The sequence below is a fragment of the Asterias amurensis genome, chromosome 6 (assembly GCF_032118995.1).
Source record: "Asterias amurensis chromosome 6, ASM3211899v1".
Classification (NCBI taxonomy): Eukaryota; Metazoa; Echinodermata; class Asteroidea; order Forcipulatida; family Asteriidae; genus Asterias; species Asterias amurensis.
In genome coordinates this window covers 25,458,116-25,482,239 of record NC_092653.1, presented here as the reverse complement: position 1 = coordinate 25,482,239, position 24,124 = coordinate 25,458,116, and the positions used below count along the sequence as shown (strand labels likewise).

Sequence of the window (24,124 nt, the reverse complement as noted above, 5' to 3'; positions counted from 1 at the left end):
CGTTTGGTGTATCGACGTTTCGAACATGCTTTGTTCGTCTTTGGGAATTTAGCAAACCAAAATAGCAGCATCTCAGATGGAAAAATTTCTTTGGACTTTTGGTATATAATTGGTATCGACGTTTCGACCATGATTTGCTCGTCTTCAAGAATTTACCAAAAGTCCAAAATAGCAGTATCTCAGATGGAACATTTCTTTGGACTTTTGGTATATAATTGGTATCGACGTTTCGACCATGATTTGCTCGTCTTCAAGAATTTACCAAAAGTCCAAAAAGCAGTATCTCAAATGGAACATTTCGTTGGACTTTTGGTATATAATTGGTATCGACGTTTCGACCATGATTTGCTCGTCTACAAGAATTTACCAAAAGTCCAAAATAGCAGTATCTCAGATGGAACATTTCGTTGGACTTTTGGTATATAATTGGTATCGACGTTTCGAACATGCTTTGCTCGTCTTCAGGAATTTACCAAAAGTCCAAAATAGCAGTATCTCAGATGGAATATTTCGTTGGACTTTGGTATATAATTGACGTTTCGACCATGCTACGCTCGTCTTCAGGAATTTAGCAAACCAAACTAGTAGTATCTCAGACTGAATATTTCTTTGGTCTTTTGGTACTTGACTCAAGTTTAAAGCAATACTTTTAAATTGGAACGGGCATGGGCGAAAATTCGTGCATTTGCGTACACACAAATGTTTTTTACACAGGTTTACAAAATTTGCAATTGTTGTTTACGAACATCCTTTAGTTGGTATGATACTACTCTAGAATTGCAGAGGTCTTGGGTTCGAGTCCGATTAATATGCCTGTAATTATTTCACAAAACTTGGAAAAATTCTGAGCTTACAGTGCTCACACACATTGGTATACATGAATGAGAACAAAATGAATATCCCCGATGCAAAGTTTGAACTATAGTTATTTTGTAAATTCTACTTAAAATCAGTAAAGATATTTAACTCTTTTCTATGTAAACATGAACTAAGTAAGTTCGACTGATTTAATTGATATGGAATACTGTTTGTGAAGAGTCAAGATCTTCACGATTTTCAAAGGTCATTTTTAACAAGTTATAATAAAAAATCCCGACAGTTTGGGGAACTGTACGCTCAAGAGAGATTATTATTCATACACTTATCAATCAATCAATAAACGAATATTGCATCTAGAATTTCCTTCACCTATCTTTGTATTGTTTAGAGAGCCACGTTGTTCTTCGTGGCCCCCGGGGCTGGATGTACCTTATTGAGATCCTTTTATCCAAAGATTTATATTAAGATGTCACCAGAAGAAAAATTTGGCGAAGGGGTATTTTGGGTACGTAGTTGGAGTCATGGTGTGCAGAAATCGAGCGTTAAGTAAACGTTTAGAGTAATTATTCACTTTATGCAAATCTTTAGTAACGATAATTTGCATATTTTGTTTTGTGAATAATTAATTTAAAACGTTTATTCAACGCCCGATCTTCTACTTTCCCACCATGACTTCAACTACGTACCCAAAATACCACTTTGCCAAATTCCGCGTCGGGTTAGATAATTAATAACAAAAATAATAAGACACATCCAACCCTGGGGGCCATGAATCATAAAGTGGCTCTCTAAAAAAGCTAAAGACAGATAAAAAAACCGCTACAATTTGTACTAATGTGACAAATGAATGACAAATCATTTCTCATTCCAACCACTTTCGGCGTTTAAATTATGATACTTCCCTTTTGCCAAAGAAAATTAAGAAACAAGAACATTAAGAGTCCACCCTTCAACCGTAACACTCGTCTTGAATGTCAACTTATACTAACAAGGTTGGGAAGAGGACTATGTGCAAACGAAAGATCGTGTCGAGGATCTGAATCAAATTTATGGATTTATATAATCTACGCTCTAATAAGATGGCCTCTGTTTGTTAAAAACATTGCATTCCACCCCCCCCCCCCCACAAAAAAAAAGTATAATTCATTTACCTTATAGACTGAAAGGTTTGAACAAAAAACGGTCATGGCTATACGCTTACCAAGGCAAACAAAAAGGATTCAATTTGTTTGCATTATTAATACTGTTTATACAGGGGGAATATTCAGATGGCCCAGCCATGGATCCCTGGTTTTGACTGATCAATCAATTAGAGAAAAAAAATGGGTCAATGCTGTTTCCTATTAGCAGTCTGATTAAGACCTAGACCCACAGTCAATAGCATGCTGCAGTTTCCAATAAGGTAACGATAAGAGACACAAAGGGGAAATTTCCGCATGTAGGGGATGCACAAAGCTGATTGCTTATCCGTTGATATGGCAACCTTAGGAATGGCTTACTTTTTGTAATAAGTTGTGACAGTTCAAATTAGATATACGGTACGTTTGAAGGGTTACAGGGTAATGAGAAAAAAACTTGACATGTGATCCGGCTTGTATAGTAGAATAAATTAACAGCTGGTAATTTATATTGACATTAATTTCCTATATCACATGCAAATTTTGAAGGTGCTTAAACACTTCAAAACGATAACAATTCCATTTCTCGAAAACTAGTAATATATTTTCCGTAAAAAACAGATAAAATCTGTATTCGTAAACTAGTCACATCTTTGTCGTAAACCAGCCATTTCGTAATAATTAGAAAAATCTTCTCGTGAACCAGGGACATCTTTTTCGTAAACAAGCCAAATCTTTCTCAAACAAATTAAATCTTTCTCGCAAACTAGTCCCTCCCGTAAACCAGTTATATCTTTCTTGTAACCCAGTTAAAGGTGATGTGACTTGACCTTGACCCCTATAAGATTCTATAGTTTATAAGAGTGCAATTCCTTGAATTAGACCGCGACTCTAAAACGGAACAACAAGACAAAGATCACATGCGTGTCTTCGGCATCAACTCTTTTTAAAGAAAACAAGGCGACAAAGATCACTTTCTTATAAAAGTTCACGATACATGCTCTTCTGTGTTTTGATATCTTAATTCATTACTTGTGGTTGGTGTTTGACATCATCCAATGCTTTTTAGTTTCTATTCTAGTTGGTAAGCCACACGTCTGAAATACATCAGGGAAATTGTAGAGAGTATTTCTCGTAAAGTGATAGCACTACAGTCAGAAAACGGTTCAAGCGGTAGTGATTTATTGGCGTCCTTTTGTTTTGTGATTTTGAGAATTGTTAATAAAACGGTATTATGTTCAAATGACTTAATGGCTCGCTGGCACTATAAACTAGTCACAGCAGACGTCAATATAGTAATCTCACAATAGACTGAGCATGACTTGTACGTTTCGAAACAGAGAAAACCTCTCGAGCGAAGACTAATTATATTTTCACTGAAATCAAATCTTCCTTTCAAATTCTATGTACTCGACTCTCTTGATAATATCAACTAGACACCAAGACAAGTTCTCTAAATAACCGCAGACAAAATATACATTGATACTTCACCATGCATTGCCTGAAATCCTATATAAAGCAATTACACAGACTCATTGCATATTATAATACACGCTATTTCATGCCTAATACTTCACGGAGGCAACGACGGCGATTGCCTCCGTTGCCCCTGGTGGCCCTGGTGCCCGTAAAATGCCACGGTAGAAATTAACAATCCCCAACATAGGGTACCCTTTACCTAGGAGAAAATGCCTTGGTCCCCTTGCCCTTTAAAAAACGAAGCATACAGGCCTGCAATTTGGTAAAACAAAACTTAATCTTGTGATCGTAGATTAATTAGAAATTCTAGTTGCCAATCCAACCCGAATTTGAGCGCCCATTACAGGTTTAAAGCGAAGGTATGCCTATACGTTTGGTCTCACTCTTAATCTTAACGGCAACAAACAAACTTGGTTCAAAGCCTACAGCAGCTTTTGAAAGTAATAGACCAGTTTGAGAAACATTTCACTTAGAAGTAATGTGGTTATGTAAAAAATCTAATTTGAATCTGAGAAGCGTTACTGTAGTAACGCCTCTCAGTTTGTGTAATCCTTAGGGATTATTCTTCCTGCTTGGACATTTTCGTTCTGGATTCTCGGTGCCTTCCCCTTGCCACCACCTTTTGAAACTAAATTCGTGCATTTAAGTGTTACTGCAAAACATCTACATTTATGTAGGATTAAAGACAGTGGACACTAATGGTAAATTGGCTCAATCGGTCGTCGAAGTTGCGAGATACTAATGAAAGAAAAAAACACCCTTGTCACACGAAGTTGTGTGCTTTCAGATGCTTGATTTCGAGACCTCAAATTCTAAATATAAGGTCCCGAAATCAAATACGTGGAAAATTACTTCTTTCTCGGAACTACATTTCTTCAGAGGGAGCCGTTTCTCACAATGTTTTATACTATCAACCTCTCCCCATTACCTGTTACCAAGAAAAGTTTCATGGTAATAATTATTTTGAGTAATAACCAATAGTGTCCACTGCCTTTAAAACAATACGTTTTAAAAAAGACAGGTTAACTTTACCTTTAATGACAGCATGAACGTCAGTTTGGCAAAATTCTGACAGCACCCCACAAACATTCAACACATTAACATTCTGATCGCGTGCGAGTTTCCTTTCCAATTAATATGGCTGAGCTATTATGATTTAATTATAAACCTTCACAGACTGGGTTGGTTACAAACAAGCTTATCGACATTGGTAAATGACCTGTCTGGGAGGTTCAATACTATCTGGGGCTTGGGGTGAGTAGGGCTATCCTGTCCCAGCCCCCCCCCCACCCCCCCCCCCCCTCCGCAATGCCTATTCTGTAATAAGATATAACCAGGTTTAAAGGCACTGGAAACGTTTGGTAATATTGTCAAAGACCAGTATTCTCACTTGTTGTATCCCAATGATGCAAAACATACAAACCTGTGAAAATGTTGGCGCAATTTGTCATCGAATTTGCAAGAGAATCATACAAACAAACACCCTTGCTGCATTACTTTGTGTGCGTTTAGATGCAAAAATAAAATGCTCGAACTGAAGTCTGCTGCATTACTTTGTGTGCGTTTAGATGCAAAAATAAAATGCTCGAACTGAAGTCTTTTATTATTTGAGTGAGAAATTACCCCTTTCTCAAAAAACTATGTTACTTTATAGGAAGCCAATTTTCACAATGTTATACTATCAACAGGTTGCTCGTTTATACCAAGCCAGTTTTTATGCTAAAAATTATTTCGAGTAATTACTTGTGCCCAGTGCCTTTAAGAGGAGGGCTTTTTAAGTGCATTTTTGTTGTAGTGTGTTTGTCAACAGAGAGTTGCAGTCAAAGCTTCTACGTAGATAGAGTTTGACGTCTGACAGTGACTGACTAATAAATTAAATTTGCACAAAAAGTCTTTTGACCCGTTTGTCAATTTTTATCAAAACACAAGCCTCCTAATAATGGGATGGTCAAAGGAGAAAACTGTTGAATTGATCAATGAATTTGTTTGTATAAAGACATTATGGAAATTTATAGAATAGGGATCAAATGCATATTTTGGTGGGACAATAATTGCAACAGGTGTTATAAAAAAAAATAATCTAAAATATTTGTAATTTTTATATTTTGTTTATCTTTCCCCGGACAACAAATCAACAGAAGTTTTAATTAGTGATATAGAGAGAACACCATGTATCTACACGAAAATCCTCTTGAAATTTTTCAGAAAAAATCCTGAGTGTGCTTAGTCGACGTTTCGATCAATATGCTATAATGCCCTAATGTTCTTTTGAAGACAATCAGAGCATACTGATCGAAACGTCGCGTTAGTTAACTACAAGTTCATTCCAGGGCCATCACACCACACAGAGAGATCATTACTAGACTATATCTCCAACATTATGCACGGTCAGTTAAAATCCCAATACAATTTTAATTGGTTTTTCGAGAAAAAGGGTTTTAAAAATCATTATGTTTTATTGAACAATCTACATAAATTATACTTTTAAGCTCCGATAACACGAGAATGACTGTTTTGAATCTATGAACAAGAGTTTTTAAAACAAAGACGTTTTATTGAGCAGTCTGTATTATACTTTTTTGCTCCAGGTAGAACGAAAATGATTTTGTTGATGTATAGAACAAGAGTTTTTAAAATAATTAAGTTTCATTGAGCAATCTGCATGTTTGTATGCTCCAATATAACACGAGAATGATTTTTGTTGACTGCATAGAACAATAGTTTCAAAATCATTAAGTTTAATTTACCAACCTGCAAAATTAGTTATACTTTTGTGCTCTACTAAACATGAATAAGTATTAGTTGACTGTATAGAACAAGTGTTTTTAAAACCATTAAGTTTTATTGAGCAATCTACATGAATGATCCCTTTTTGCTGTCCTCAAAACCCACCTCTTTGCAGTTAAACAATGACCAGCAACTCTCTACAAACTTTGTCTGTTCCTTTCTTTTGAACTGTTTATTTTAGTATCCTGAGCGAGCGCCATTGGCGCCTTTTTGTGGCGGATACCGGATAGAGACCCCATTATTATAATATTATCATATTAATATATTACACGAGAAAGTATTGGTTGAAGGTAAAGAACACGAGTGTTTAAAGTCATTAAATTGTATTGGACAATCTGCACAAATACTTTTATGCTCCAATAACACGAAAACAATTTTTTTGGAAAATGTATATCTTGCATACAGATGGTTCATTTTACATTCAGAATTATTCCCACTATATTTGTATAATGGTTTGACAGTCGCTTGACATTTTCGCTAATCACACATTGTGATGTGTACACAATTCAATAGTACACGCGTGGAAGCTATGAACGATAGAGCAAATGTTCACAAAAATTTCCAATAAAACTGCAGGTGGTAGATCTTTGCAAGCACGGCACGTGTAAGGCATTTGGCGTGGGTTAGTTTGACGTGTATTACAGATCTGTCAGCGAACAGGGGCCAACTTCATAAAGCTGCTAAAGCACAAAAAGTAGCTAAGCACAACAAAATTATGCTACCAGAATGAGGCCACCAGCCAAAATACCATGTCACATTTTGTGACTGGTATTCTGGTCATTTCTGCTTAGCAGACAATTGTTAAGCAGTATTTTCTGCTTCAGCAACTCTATGAAATTGGGCCCAGTGTATCATTATGTGCCTTTAATGAGACAAGGATAAACTGTCAATCTACCACACCGGCCAAAATGCTTGGGCCACCCTTTCCTAACGTTGTATACAACTATACCCTGTGCACTTCCCATTCACATTCAAAATATTTGTCCCCTGCCCCCCGCCCCCCGCCCCCCGCCCCCCGCTCAATGTTGACTGTAACTCAGAACACAATCGGCAATTGGAACTGTAACTCAGAACACAATCGGCAATTGGAACCAACATTGAAAGGGGGCAGGGGGGCCCAACGAGATATGGCCGGGATTGTAGCTTGGACAAAAAGTATTCAGGGTTTACCCTATACGAAAGAGGACAGAAATATATTTCTGTAGGTTAAAAGAAAGAGCTGCTTAAAACTTGTCCTTTGAAAAAAACCCCACCCTTATTACGTCGAATGGTGTACTCTTGACTTCAACTGGTCATCGAAGTGACGAGAGAAAAATGAAAAAAAGTACACCCTTGTTGAAAAAAATGTGTAGTTTCATATGCCTATTGAAAATGGTGCAGGCCTGGAGTCTCTTATCATTTGAGTAAAAGTTCACCTCTTTCTCAAAAACTACGTTACTGAAGAGGAAGCCGTTTCTCACAATGTTTTATACATTAGCTCTCCAGTGCTCGTTACCAAGTAAGTTTTTATGCTAACAATTATGTTGAGTAATTAGTTATTACATGCAACAGTGTCCAGTGCCTTTAAGTGTGAAATGTGGCGTGTGTCTTCAAGATTACCAGAAGAGCTCCTTGGGGACGCCACGTTCGAAGAAACTCGGCAATTTCATCAACAATTGTTTGGGGAATGAATATACAGTCTCAAAATTTCCACAATGTGATTACGTGTGTCACCACACTCACAAACCCCATACAGTCTGCCGAGGAATTAATTTATCCAATTTGTGGTCATGGTAGTCATGCACGCTCGCTTCACAAAAACGATAATGAGACAAAAATATATTAATTAATGAAGGACTTTTATCAATTAAGAAAGCTTTTACCACTAACAATGATGAATATGAAATTTCATTTCCTATGTTGGTACTTTGGATTTTTTTTTTTACATTTCATAATAGTTTTTATTTAAAAATTTGTATGCAGCGCAGACTGTGATTACGAGTTGTTTGGCAACGAAGTCAATGCTTAATTATTGTAGACTTGATTTTCATAAAAAATAATAATTTGTGTCTATAGATAAAGAAAATGCAATAAAGAACACAAAAAACATCATGAGCAGCAAAGAAGGCGAAGAAGAAAGCTTAAAGTCACCTGGAAGTGGTATTTTTTCAAAATAAAGCTTTTGTCACTAATATATGTGTTTTGATGAGTGGAATGTGAATAAACAGTTAACTAAGGTTTTAAAAAATCAGTTCTTATGTTATTTACAAATTTAAGAGTAGACCCCGACCCGAGAGGGCGCTGTTCGTGACGTCAATCGAGGCAGACTTTGCCTGTAATGCGTAGAGTAAACACAATTTCAATGCCGACCAGGTGTATTGCTGCTGAATGCAGAAAAACACTTTTTGAAATGTACCAACTCACGACTTGGACGTACATGTACTTTGCACGTGTGTTTACTATACGCATAGCAGGCAAAGTCTGCCTCGATTGACGTCACAAAAGGGGTAGGCGGAGTCAGCCCCCAAACAACTTTATATATTTTTTAAACATATAAATCGTGACAAACAATTACTAAAAAAATTGTTTTATTGTTCGTAAGCATATACTCTTATGTTTGAAAGAAAAAAAATTCTATTTCCAGGTGACTTTATTAATAAAGGCACTTGACACTTTTGGTAATTGTCAAAGAACGGTATTCTCACTTGGCGTACCATAATTTGCATAAAATGACAAACCTGTATACAAAAATTGGCTCAATTGTTCACTTTTGAGTGCTTTCAAATGCATACTAAAAGGCTTCAGACCTGAAGTCGTTTATTTGAGTAGGAACTATCGTCTCCAAATCTACGCTACTTCAGAGGGAGCCGTGTCTCACAATGTTTTATACTATCAGGTTTAAGTTTAACTTGAAATTTAATGGCTGAAATGTATGGAGTAGACTTTAAGATAGCACAGCTTGTTAAAAACAAAATTTAAAGTTTGGTTTAGGGCTTTTGTTTGATGTCTAGCAAATTGGCAATTTTGAGTTATTGTGGACACTATATATGACTGAAATGTTTGGTCTGGGTGTCACATTTATACCGTACCCAACATCTAGTGTGATAGTTCTGTTATTATTATTGCAAGAACCACAGCTTAAAGGCAGTGGACACTATTGGTAATTACTCAAAATAATTATCATCACAAAACCTTTCTTTATTACCAGTAATGGGGAGAGGTTGATAGTATAAAACATTGTGAGAAACAACTCCCTCTGAAGTGAAGTAGTTTTCGAGAAAGAAGTAATTTTCCACGAATTTGATTTCAAGACCTCGAGTTTAGAACTTGAGGTCTCGAAATCAAGCATCAGAAAGATCACAACTTCGTGTGACAAGTGTTTTTTTTCTGCCATTATTATCTCGCAACTTCTACAACCGATTGAGCTCAAATTTTCACAGGTTTGTTATTTTATGCATATGTTGAGATACACCAAGTGAGAAGACTGGTCTTTGACAATTACCAATAGTGTCCACTGTCTTTAAATTATGTTGTTTGATAATAGATCCTCATCAGACCATAGAGCAATGATCAGACTATTCTCAAGTTTGTGTGCTTTCAATGCCTAACATCTGGGGATAATTTCAAGCCAAAGTGTGCGTTTGGGTTTTTGAGCCGTTCGATTGGTTTCATCTTATATAACGGAAAGTATAATCCCTAAGGAATCCACATTCTAAGAAAGCGCTCCCTCTTAATACAGTTTTTGGCCATAACAACTAATATCTTTTTACGTAACCACATGTCTTCCAAGTGATTTTTTTCTTAACATGCTTCATACTAACAAAGGCTGCTTTAAGCCATGCTTCTTAACCAAAGGTTTTTTACATCATTAATTTTTAAGAGTGACTATTAATCGTATTATACATTCCCTATGAGCATTTTCTTTTGCTTAGTAATATGGATTGTATAGTTTTTGCTGCTGCGCAATATTAAAGGCAGTGGACACTATAATTGGTAATTACTCAAAATAACTATTAGCATAAAACCTCACTTGGTAACGAGTAATGGGGAGAGGTTGATAAGTATAAAACATTGTGAGAAACGGCTCCCTCTGAAGTAATGTAGTTATCGAGAAAGAAGTAATGTTCCATGAATTTGATTTCGAGACCTCAAGTTTAGAATTTGAGGTCTCGAAATCAACCATCTAAACGCACACAACTTCGTGTGATAAGGTTGTTTTTTTCTTTCATTATTATCTCGCAACTTCAACGACCAATATTGAAATATTGAGCTCAAATTTTCACAGGTTTGTTATTTTATGTGTATATTGAGACACACCAAGTGAGAAGACTAGTCTTTGACAATATTACCAATAGTGTCCAGTGTCTTTAATTCTGCTTAGCACATTCGTATAAATGCAACTTTTTGCTCCAGCAAACTGAAGGAACGTTTATGATTTTATGCAGTTGGCTCGGCCCTAAGATGTCAGGAATGATTTGTCATCAAGTTTAGGGTTCTAAGGGGAGATGTATTCTGCATGTAAATTGAGTTTTTAGCTCAACTGAAATGCCTTGCACGTCACTATAAAATTAATGGATGTGTTACTTTTGTGTCGTTTAGAGTCTAGAGTCATTTAACATGAATATTTACACATATACTGGTGGCGCTGAAAAAAAAAGCTTATGTTAGGCGCATACTGTAAAAGGTTTTTGTTTGTTATTTATATGGAAACAAAAATTAACTATAGGCCTATATATATATTCACGATAATGGTGGCGCTGAAAAAATATTCGATAAGCATATTATAAAAGGTTACTCTGCATGTATTTTATATATAAACAAAACTGTAGTTTTTAACAAAACTATTTTCTATAAAACTCTGTATTTTAAACTCAATTCAGAAACGAAATTCAACAGATTATACAGTCTTCGAAATATTTAAAACCGTGAAATGAAAGTTACGAGCAGGACGTAACCTTTAAGGCTTACATAATTATTGCAAATATATCCGGAAAACGGACTTTGTAAGTTTTAAGACATGTTGTTGATGTAACCAACCGAGCTATGTAGCTCTGATGGGAGTGGTCTTCCTATTTTGTCAATAATTTGTCCAACATCTTACCAAAAAAATATATAATCCTTACAATATTGAATCAAATTTTCCCTCATTCAAACATAAACAATTTTAATTGTAAAGGTTATAATGTGTAGGTGGTCATAGATATTTTACAATTTAATATACTTAGTTACCGATTCGTATATGAATCTACTATAAACTAACGAATCACAACAAACTGTGCGTTCGTATGATACTATGAATTGTAGATTCGTAAAAATAATTATTATTCACTTACTTTTTGTCAATGTAGTGTGAAGTAAGTTTAATGTAACCAAATCTAATATACCGACTACAGAATGTGAACTATGAAAAGTTCAACTTCTCACCTTCGTTGAATAATTTCGAGTAAAAATTAATATATCCCTACATTTTACAGGAAATGTGCATAACACTTAACAGTTTTTTCATCTTTAACGCATGACTGTACCTACTCTTTATTTCGCCTTTAAGTGGTCATTATTGTGAGGTCAGATATAAAAAAAAAATAAAAAAAAATAGGCACACACATAACAATTAATTCACCATCACAACAAGTGTAAATCACCTTCAACCAAGTTTTTCAGTAAAATGATTACTTTCCGAACACAAATTCATATTTCCCTTATTCTACACGAAAGAAATAGAACACTAAAAAGGTTTTTATCTTTAACGCTTGAGTGTACTTTATATTTCGCCTTGGTTATAATCGGGAGGTCTCATATGAAAAAACAATTATAGGCACACATGAAAAATTGATTGACCATTACAACAAGTGTAAAATCACCTTCAAACCACACTTTTAAATGAGTTTTCCTTAATAACGTACTCACCAATTTGTGTTGGACCGAGAAGAAAGATCATCAGCACGGTTGATAGACTCAAGCATCCTCGCTCCATCGTAATCCTTCACAGTAAAGACAGCTTTCAAAGGCAGCGCCTGTCTGAGGAGTAATCAACAAGTATTACGAAACTCGAATGCCGTGGAAACTGAGAGAGGTGCTCGAGTGACAAGAGTAGTGGGGCGTAAGCTCTCTCCCCACCCGATTGGCTGTGGCCGGATGACGGGTGAAGTAATTAGGTCCGCAGACAAACCGTTATTATCATTAGCATTATGACGAAACGGTTGTTGTGCGTGATGGTTTTAACAAATGAGCATCGTAACTTGTGACGTTTTGTGGCGGGGACAATAAGAATTTCAAATGAAGGGAAATTATAACAGAAGATAAAATAGAAACAAATATATTCTCAATGTACAATTCAAAATTTTCCTTTTTCATAACAAAGGTGTCAACAATAACAATTATGATTGAGCAATAGTTTGTTACGAATCTACAGTTGAGTGTAGTTTCGTATGATTCGTAGATTCGTAACGAATCTACAGTTGCCCGTATATTCCTAAAGAATCAAACAGTTGAGTGTAGATTTGTACAATTCGTAGATTCGTGGCGAATCTACAGGTATGGGTAGATTCATAAGCATAGTCTACATTTTTATCAAAAGAAGAGTGACGTCAAAGAAATAGTTTATTTCAGTTTGGCAATGTAATCGCCTTACCGTCTGATCTGGAAACTAACTCAAAAGGAACATCGGTCCATTTGGTTGGTAAGTTGTTTGCAACAGCTAATTCTATTTTTCTCAAAAGGAAATACACAAAATACATCAGTCAAAACACATACAGCACAAAGCCATTACGAACTTACGTATCTATAATAGTGTCCCAAAGCGTGCACATTCAATACCTGCAACAGCCGGATGCATTAAGTACACCATACGAGATTATGGTGTCTACATAATACATGAGTCTCCTAAAATACATGTATAATACAAGTTCAAGGTCGAAGGATGACTTCAAAGCGTTATATAATTCATAATCGCTTCCATATTTTAGAACTTTCCGTAAAGTGACGGTTTAAATAGTATGCGTCCATGCAGTAATGACCCGAAGTGTTTCATGAACCACTGAGATAATATTCTATACGTTGTAATCATTTATAAGCAGGGCCCCCATACGTCACCGAGTTATGCATAGAGCTGCGTACTAGACTGGTACCCTGTAAAGACAGGTACTGGTTTTACACAACCAGTGGTTTCATTGGATACAATGATTTTATTGGATAAGCGTGCAGTGACGTAAGCTTTCTGTATGTGTTTTGATTGGTCCGAGGTGACGTTTAACGGCTGCACTCGCGGTCGCCTGCATATGAATCTAGGTGAGAGGTGCACATGCACGGGAATCGACCTTGGCTCGAAGTTTGACGTCAGATGTTCTTAATAATAATACAAATAATAATTATAATAATAATTTTGGCTTCTTATAACAGCACATGTCCGTCACCCAGTGACGCTCCTGGCGCTGTAACATACAGTATTTCTTGCCAGATGTGGGACTACGTTTTGAATTATGAGACTCTGATAGCACCATATGTTTTACAAGGTGCTGTGGCGCAACTTGCTGCCGATAAAACCAGGAACACCGGGCGAACCCCTTCTCTTTTCGATAAGTGCACTGGGTTCTTTTACATGCGTTACATAACACATGGGACCAACGGCTTTACGTCCCATCCACTCAGTGTGTATACGGCGGAGGAATATAATGCGTCCCAAAGGATTGCGCACAATACAGTGGGTGCGTTCGTTTAGCTTCCCTGGGTCGACCCCGGTGTGCGGCGGTTTTTTTTCCCAGGACGAACGTGGGTAATTATCTGCATACGTTCGTCCTGGAAAAAGAAAACGCCACACACCGGGGTCGACCCGGGGAAGCTAATCGAACGCACCCAATAATGGGGAGAAACGGAGCGTTGGTCTCATCAATATTTGTGCTTGCTCTCAAAAATATCCTCAAGACAGATAAATAGGGGTATTATAAATAGAGACATAAAAAAAGGGGGTACAGTGTTAACAATTGCCCTAATTATTAACTTCCATACTTGAGGCATCTTGGATGAAAATAGTACTTGGATTTTGCTTCAGTTACAGTTTCTAACTTATGAAGTTGACACATAATTTTATGGTTACACAATAAGGGTTGGGTCCCGGCAAAAAAAAAAAAAAATCAAGTGGGGTGAAAACCCAGTTCACATACAAAGTTCTGCTGGCTGGGATTCGACAGGCAGAGTCCCATTATTATAACAAAGGCGAGAGTGACCTCAATGTTAAAGGCACTGGACACCATTGGTAATCACTCAAAATAATTGTTGGCATAAAAACTTACTTGGTAATGAGCATCGGAGAGCTGTTGATAGTATAACACATTATGAGAAACAGCTCCCTCTGAAGTAACGTAGTTTTTGAGAATGAGGTAATTTCTAATTCAAATATAATACAAGACTTCAGCTGAAGCCTTTTATTATGCATCTGAAAGCACACAAAGTAATGCAACGAGAATGTTTTTTTCGTTCAATATTCTCCTGCAAATTCGATGACCAATCGAGCCCAAATTGTCACAGGTTTGTTATTTTATGCATTTGAGAAACACCAAGTGAGAACTGGTCTTTTACAATTACCAGAGATTTCCAGTGCCTTCAATGAAAAGGAAACAAACCATGGTGAGACATTTCAACGTAAAACGTTGCCTCATACAACAAATGCAAGCCTTGGAAAAGAATATCTATCTACATAAGAATTGCTACGCATCCAGCTATGGTATAATGGGATCAGACTTAACATTCTTCTTGGCCACAGTTTACATTCAACCAACCTATGCCAAATCATGTTCATGGTACATTGGGCTTGGCTAGGATTTGACGTTCTCCTATATTATTATCACATCACTGCAACAGCTTCGGTTTTAACATGGATTTCTTGATGGTGTGAAAAGGGATTGGATGTCGCACCGTCTGGTGTACTTGCACACTCATTTAGTTATCACTTAGTCACTGTTCTTGTAATTGCATTTTCAGTGTTTTATAGTACAGAAGCGCACTACAACCGCCACAAGAGTAGCACAAATCTCTCTCAGCAGAGCCACCCCAACTCATTTAGAGATTATCATTACATGGTGTTAAAGGCAGTTGACACTATTGGTAATTACTCAAAATAATTATTTGAATAAAACCTTTCTTGGTGACGAGTAATGGGGAGAGGTTGATGGTATAAAACATTGTGGGAAACGGCTCCCTCTGAAGTGCCATAGTTTTCGAGAAAGAGGTATTTTTGCACGAATTTGATTTCGAGGACCTCAGATTTAGAACTTGAGGTCTCGAAATCAACCATCTAAACGCACACAACTTCTTGGGACAAGGGTGTTTTTTCTTTCATTATTATCTCTCAAGTTTGATGACCGATTGAGCTCAATTTTTTTACAGGTTTATTATTTTATGCATATGTTGAGATACACCAACTGTGAAGGCTAGTCTTTGACAATTACCAATAGTGTCCACTGCCTTTAACGCAAACCTTACTCTATCGTGTTTCCACCATGCAAAGTTTCAAATTCTACTTTATAAATGCTTTTTTTGTCGTGTACGTACACGAAACTTATCGTGTTTGCACACGACAAGTTTTGATAATATTCTGGTAAGCAAAATTTTGTTGCGCTAAGCTACTTTTTGTGCTTCAGCATCTCTATGAAATTGGACCCTGAACACTTAAATTCCTATTTTGTCTATAGTGGTTGTTTAAGGTGGTATGCCTGCAAATGTTACAAATTAATTCCCTTTTTTAGTAATTGCCTGTGCAAGGACTTTCGAGTCCTGTATAATTATGTAATACCGAAGCTTTACATCATGCGTAAAACACCAATGAACGGTGACACCATACAAAGCCCAATTTCACAAAGCTGTTGAGCAGAGAATCTGCTTGACATATTTTTTTGCTAAGCAAACATTGAGTGGAGCAACAATCGCAACAATGTAAACTTAATGTAATTTTTGTGTTTCTGTCAAGAATGCCTTTTCTTTGCTTAGCAAGTTTTTGTGCTTACAGGCTGGGCTAATCGCTTAATAATTTATTGCTTAGCAGAAACGAGCAGGATACAAATTGTACACTGTGGCGTATTTTGGCTGGCAACCGTAATCCGGTAAACGTTATGTTACTGTGCTCCGATTATCTATTCCACGGCAGTAGAATAAAGCAAGACAGTTCCCTAAGAACAACTCTACCTGGCAAGTAGATACACACATGGTGTTAGCGCAAACCAAATAATTTATACATTGATACCTCACCATGCAATGCCTCAAATCCTATATACTGTGCTTCTAGCTACTTGGCCCAGATCTTTAGTTTCGTAACAATCAATCAATCAATCAATCAGTCTATCAAAATCACAATCAAAATCATATCAAAGGCAAAGATAATAGTTGTTTTATAAGATTAATTATATGAAGGATAGGCATGGACATTCATAAAACTGTGGAGTGACACCATAAGCAAAGCTTGTGAGCTTTGGGTCCGTCCCTGAGCAAGCGTGCGCATTGAGCCGATAATTTGTTTGATGTCTTGTGGAAGATACCACTCCGGCAGGTAGGAAAAATGTTCCTTGGGATGTAAGGATAGGTGTATTCAAAAGGCTCAAAATACAAGCTGCTTACAAAGGCTGGGGTCGCAGATAATAAAGCCAACGTTCCGTAACTAATTAGAAACATCATGCCCTTCCAATAAGCGTTAATGGTCTTTTAATACAGGGGGGGGGGGGGACTGTGTGTGCTTTGGGCACTTAATGGCGATTTTTTTTCATAAATTAAATTACTGTGAAAGAAGCAATCTATCTGAAGAGTAATGGTAATATTGCACGACATTGTGTGGTGAAGTCTTTTGTTCAATAGACATAATGAGTGATCATTTGGTTGCTTTTAATGGGGATGAACTCTGTTACTAATAATACCTGATGATTGAAATGTACAATAGAAAAATTACTTTTTCGAGTTGCTGTGTGGTTTCATAATGAATAAAAACCATTTGCAAAATGTCTACAGTTTGAAATGTAATTGTTAAAGCGAAATCTGAAATGATTCATTATTATCTCGCAACTTTGATGACCGATTGAGCTCAAATTTTCACAGGTTTGTTATTTTATGCATATGTTGAGATACACTAACTGTGAAGGCTAGTCTTTGAGAATTACCAATAGTGTCCACTGCCTTTAAAAACTACATTACTTCAGGGGGGGGGGGCGTTTCTCACAATATTTTATACTACCAACAGCTCTCTACTGCTCGTATACCAAATAAGTTTTTATGCTAACAATTATTTTGAGTAATTACCAATAGTGTCCAGTGCACAATGTTTGATTTCTCTTCAGTCACTCTTACTCACACATCCCTCACAGTAAAAGCAAACATTTACTGTCTGAAAATGTCCCATGGCAATATGTTATTAAAACACACCAGATAGATTCGCACCCACGAGAAAATTTAGTTAGTTAATATTGACTTTGAGAATGGCCTCATAACAATTAAGGTGCGAATAATATTTAAATGCACTGGGCAATATTGGTAATTACTCAAAACAATTCGTTAGCATAAAACAATTTACTTGAAACGAGCAATGGAGAGCTGTTGATATAAAACATTGCTCCCACTGCAGTAATGGAGAGCTGTTGATAATATAAAACGTTGCTCCCACTGCAGTCAGGTAGTTTTTGTTTTCAGAAAGAGATGAATTCTTATTCAATAGTAAAAAAGTTCAGCCTATGCTTGATTATGCATCTGAAAGCAGACGAATATTATGCATCAAGGGTGTTCTTTCATTATTTTATTGTAAATTCGATGACCAATTGAGCCTAAACTTTCTCTGGTATGTTATTTTATGCATATTAATTATGTCGGGATGCACCAAGACTGGTCTTTAAAGGTTACCAAAGGGGTCAAGCACCTTTAAGTTGTATTTACTTTGGGAAAATATTCACCGGCAATTAAGGTAAGAATAAAGTTTAAATAGAAACTCGAGGACAAACACTTTAATGGGTTGATCATTATATATATAACGCTGATTATGTACAAGGGAAATAATTAATTTGAGAATGTGCAGTCCCATTTTGAATTGTTTTGGACATTTATGTTTTTGAAATTTATTTTGGACAGAACCCCTAAAACAAGACATCGGGAAGGAGTGTCACACTCTCACAATTCCTGGGTCACAATTGACTCTGATTCCGGGTCGGGTGTCTGACCCATTTCTGGCAGTATATAACACGGACTCGATGTCAAACTGACCCAAAACTGTGTCAAATTTACACAAAAAAAATCCATCAAAAAAAAGTTTGTATAGTGAAGAAACGTCTTTTGAAACGTCTTTGAAATCGTCGAAAATACACTAACTTTACTTCAGAAAAAAATATTTCGTGTAAATCGGTAGACCAATGCATACTTTCTGCCTGCAAAAAAAAAAAACCTATGGTTTATACTCATACAAATTTCCGATCAGAATTGATCCTAATGTGGATCAGTACTACCCGAATCTCTGTCGAAATGACACAGACCTACGCATAATCCAATCTAAATTCCCTTTTGTTTAACCAGTGTCGGATCAACCTGACCCAGTATGGGTCAAGACCCCCTTGAAATTGGAATCCGGTTCAGCACCAAGGGATTATTGAGAGTGGTGTATAACATTAATTGGATTTATTTGTAATCCATGCCTCAGGTTTGCTTCGCGTCCGTACTGGGAGGTTGTATCTATACATTGACTTCCATTAAGCAATATTATGCAGGTTGTCATAATTAATTCAATACATAAATCAAAAGAGACGGAAGGTCATACGCTAATCAACGATAAAGCTTGTCCATTATAAATTACTTGTCCATTATAGCATATCCATTTTGCGCTGTGGCCTCGTCTAAGGAAGAGAACTACACAAGTTAAAGATCTTATACAGCATAAAAATGTTCCCGTGCCATTATACCTAAACGATGAATTAAAGGAACACGTTGCCTTAGATCGGTCGAGTTGGTCTTTGAAAAGCGTTTGTTATAAAATGCATATGGATAGAGAGATGCTGTAAAAGTAGAATACAATGATCCACACAAACATGCCTCGAAATTGCACGGTTTTTCTTTTACCTCGTCGACTCACACGGTCGGCCATTTATGGGAGTCAATCTTTTGACTCCCATAAATGGCCGACCGTGTTAGTTCGCAAAGTAAAAGGAAAACCACGCAATTTCGAGGCAAACTTGTGTGGATCGTTGTATTCTACTTTTTAAACATCTTTCCAACCATAATTATGCAGTTTATAACAAACGGTTGCAAACGCTTTTTTATAGACCAAGTCGTCCGATCCAAGGCAACGTTTTCCTTTAACGGTGAAAAGACGGCCCGTTTTCCCTACTTATTGTTGAGAGGTACATTTATAGGAAATCTCTAGTGACTTTGCCTTTTGTCATTGCTCAAACAGCAATCCTTTTAGACTCACGTTACGATGTTCACTAAATCAAGTAATTCAGTTATAGAGACGTTTAATATCCGAAAGTATATAACGATTTTATGTAACGTTGTATTCATTCGTTCATTCATTTGTTAGAGGTTTTTTTAAGTCACGGTGCAGCCAAATGGCCGAATTGACTGACTTAAAAGGAACATACCAACTACATCGCAACGTTAAAATCGACTAATAATTAATGATCAAATAAAGTTATCTGAGGGAATTTTATTTTTAAGTTACTGAGGGAAACAGAATTATGCGTCGGCATTTAGCAATTGCTTGAAACTACGGGTTCCTTATGTCACGTCTCCACCAAACTCTCGGATTAAAGGGAATGTACGTTTTGGAAATCACACTTAAAATAAATGACAGAAAACACTTTTGGTTAAAAACCTACAGCAGATTTTGAGACAAATTTCACTATTCACTCCCTGCGTGGACGTTAAACTGCTCCAGATTTTCGTTTAGCATTTTTAGTTTGATCGAGGTTTTTTTTTTTAAAAGCGGAACCGTTGTAGGACTGCACTTTGTAGGAGTATATATAATCCATAAGGCAGGTGGATCAACGCAACCAGTTGACTTAATGCCTCATTTCTTCTAAGAAATATACTAAAAGGTTTCCGTAATCTACGCTTGCTCTGACTTATAGAAGGAATAAAAAGTATAATTACACGGTAAAGTGATCAAGAAAGCAATCAGTAACCATAGCAACGTCAGGAGATCAGAAGATACGCTGATAAGCTTAGAAGGTTATTAATTTCACTAATTGTTTCCTGGCGGGCCGCAGCGTTTAGATTTATTATTAAGCTCCACAAGTTAATGCAGATGACAAAGAGAGCTTAATTGTTTTAATTTGTTCTCTGAAGTCTTCTTCTATCATTACAGTTTATATTACAGGTTTTTGCGGCAAAAAAACAAAAAACAAAAAAAACACCATAAGTTTCAACACTCGGCTCTTTCGGGGAGAGGTTGATAGTAAAACATTGTGAGAAACGGCTCCCTCTGAAGTGACGTAGTTTTCGAGAAAGAAGTAATTTTCCACGAATTTGATTCCGAGACCTCAAGTTTAGAATTTGAGGTCTCGAAATCAAGCATCTGAAAGCACACAACTTCGTGTGACCAGGGTGTTTTTTCTTTCATTATTATCTCGCAACTTCGATGACCAATTGAGCTCAAATTTCCACAGGTTTGTAATTGTATGCATATGTTGAGATACACCAAGTGAGAAGACTTGTCTTTGACAATTACCAATAGTGTCCAGTGTCTTTAAGCAGCTCTATGGTGGTAAGGAAGAGATAGTGATGTACTTACCTAATGAATGTAATAACTAACCAAGTGCAGCCTGTGTATTTATCTGGATGCTTTAATGCAGGTGGCAGCAAAAGTTAAATCACAGTCCAACACCAGGCAACATTCTACGCCGAGTGATGTTGATTTCCAACGGTAGTCATCGAGCCGTGTCAGACGTCATTCCTCGGACCTGTTGTTGGATTATTGCATTGTTATACGAAATACATGTCTTCTTTTAAAGCATCAAATGACGCGTGAACTAATGTGATATGATAACAGTTTAGGGGGATGGGTTAAATCTTTTCTGAAAGAAGCAAATGTCGTCAGAGGAGATTTACTATAGCTGGTATGTCACAGATGTATTATCATTTCCTGACCTTGGGAAATGTCGATAATGCAATACGAATTTTTGTATTTATTATTATTTTAATCCTTACATCATGATGTGCTAGTACCAAACTTTTATTGTGGACACTGAATTTGTAAGTCAACTTTTGGCTATAATGCTAAATCACAGTTCTAAGATTTTGTTTTATTCTTTGGACAATATGAGTAGAAATGACCATGGAAGGGCAAAAGTAAAAAACAAAATCACGTCATTAGGCCTTGAAAATAATTAAAAAGAAATGCCGTCCCAAACAACGCTAATTTAATACTATAAATATAAAACAGAAACACTAAAAAAGAGGTTTATTGCTTTTATGTTTAATGCTGTAATTTCGGTCATTGTCAAAGACCAGTTCTCTCACTCCATGTACCCCAAAATTGTGCATAAAATAAAAATTCTTTGAAAATGTTGACTCATTTGGTCATCGACGTTGCAAGATAATAATGAAAGAAAGAAAAACACTCTTGTTACACAATTTATTTGTGTGCTTTAATAAGATGCCTACAAATTCTTAAAGCCTGAAGTCTAAAACTACGTCAGAGGGAGCTGTCTCTCACACTGGTTATCCCCAACAACTTCGTTCCCAAGTAACAATGATTTCGAGTATTTACCAATAGTGTCCAGTGCCTTTAAATATTTGTTGAAATAAAGGCTTTGTAACCCTTTTTACTGTGTCTGAGTACGTTTCATCCGTTTGTTAATCTGTATTGTATTTTATCAAGAATGCTGGCTGCAACGAACGGATTTTGGAACAAAGCAATGATAAATACTGCTCTTTTTTATTATGAAAGGCATCACTGATGCGTCAACTAATTTGATATTAGTTGACAGTTCCATGGACTAAGGTGAATCTAGATGCAAAATGATAAGCATAGGTCATAAAACAATATTTTGCTGGTATTCCACAAAACGTCATCGTGAAATATAACACCCAGTAAATATTTACAGTCATATAAAACACAATTTAAGTGCAATGTATCGTATGTTAGTAATGTTTTTGTTACACTATGAAGGGTAAATTGCGCTGGTACCATTCACGTTGAGAAAAAAAAACTGATATGTAATTCTACCTTTAACCCTTCTACAGTGTTATTGAAAAGTATGGCTCGAGTCTAAAATAATCTGGACATGTTTCCAAACCAGACACATCGCTTTCCAGTTCCAGCGCGTTTAAGCTGTTTTTGAAATAATAATGCGTAGTGGCTATCCTGCAGCCGGTTTCACGAAACGCTAGGATTAATCCTAACTCGAGTTAGGACGATTAACCCGTCCTAACTTAGGAAGGGTTCAATGCGTCCTACGTATTTGGATACGGAACTTAACCCGTCCTAAGTCATAAGATGAATCCTAAGTTAGGAAGAGTTTGGTGAAATCGACGGCTGGTCCATGAACTCCGTTGACCCACGAACAACCACCGTTCCGAACTTCGGCTACGTACGGGTCAACATGGACCGTTTTGTGGTCTTATGTGTAACCAGCCACGACTCAGCAACAAAGTAGTGACCGGGATAATACTGGTCTATCTTTTCACTTTTAACCAATATAGACGGCTCCAACCTCGTAATTCGTTCGACACCAAGTGCTTTAATGTGACCTAAATCATCTACGCAAGTGGCCATGACAAGCTGCTAACGATACACCATATTGCAAAAAAAATAAACAAGGTGATTAAGAAAACAATTGAAAACATGTATTATTATTATTTTTTATTTTTTTTAAATCAACGGCCATGACCGTGAACTGAACCACAGCGCACTTGTTTTGTTCCCCAAAGTCATAAAACAAGGCCACTTCAGTCAACTATGTAAAGCAGGTGTCACTGTTTAACTGTATGTTGACATTGACTACATTAAAATAACAAAACAAAAAACATTTTCAAGTCAGAATGGATCAAATGGTTATTTTATTAACCAAACTGTCATCAGAAATTCAAATTTGTGTGGGGAAAGCTATAGCTCGAATAACGTTCCACCATAATTTTACAATTTGAACTCTCACTGATTCTCAAGAGAAATAACTACAGGATGTATTGTCAACAGTTGCGATGTTTATTAAAAACAGGATAATTACATTCTGCTCTTTAAAAACAAGGTTCCACTTTAACCTCAATACACTTCCTTATACAAAATAAACATTTCAACCATAATGCCAATGCTTTTAAAATCTTAATACCCTATTGATACCACTTGAACACATTGATTTATACATAAATCTTCTGAAAGAGTGATGTACGTCATTGCTTAGACTGATTTCATCTCAGGGGGGTGAAACATAATACATGTGTTGGTGGGGACGAGTTTCTAGGTAAAGTAAGCTTCCTGCCATGGGACTTAAAAGCACTGGACACGTTCAAAATAATTGTTAGCATAATAATTTACTTGGTAATGAGCAGTGGAAAGCTGTTGATAGTATCAAACATTACATTGTGAGAAATGACTCCTTTTGAAGTAACGTAGTTTTTTTTTAGAAAGAAGTAACTTCTCACTAAAATTATTTGAATTGAAAAGAGACCTCACAGCTGAGGTCTCGAAGTCTAGGCATCTGAAAGCACACTACTTCTATGACAAATTTTTGATTTGTGATGTTATACACAATATGTTTGGATACACCAAGTGAGAATACGTGTCCAGTGCCTTTAAGAGGTTGCCCCAATGAAGAGGCACTAATGGTGTATTTTATGAAAAGCTTTAAAGGAACACGTTGCCTTGAATCGGTCGAGTTGGTCTTTGAAAAGCGTTTGTAACCGTTTGTTACAAAATGCATATGGGTAGAAAGATGTTGTAAAAGTAGAATACAATGATCCACACAAACATGCCTCGAAATTGCACG

General features: G+C 36.5%; 1 protein-coding gene across 4 annotated transcripts in view; it reads right to left on the bottom strand.

The window, feature by feature from the left end:
* The window catches only part of LOC139938988 (neuronal acetylcholine receptor subunit alpha-10-like), a 32,306-nt gene extending 19,133 nt beyond the window's left edge, over window positions 1-13,173 (bottom strand). For 3 of the 4 annotated variants that reach the window (XM_071934685.1, XM_071934687.1, XM_071934688.1), the window contains exons 1-2: window positions 12,960-13,173; window positions 12,090-12,196 (exon numbers count right to left, since the gene is read on the bottom strand). In XM_071934685.1, the coding sequence (XP_071790786.1) occupies window positions 12,090-12,156 (67 nt within the window). In that variant the 5' untranslated portion in view covers window positions 12,157-12,196; window positions 12,960-13,173. Of the gene's footprint in view, window positions 1-12,089; window positions 12,201-12,959 lie in introns of all 4 variants that reach the window. The other variant, XM_071934686.1, reaches the window with a different exon arrangement.
* Between the last annotated feature and the right edge of the window lie 10,951 nt (window positions 13,174-24,124).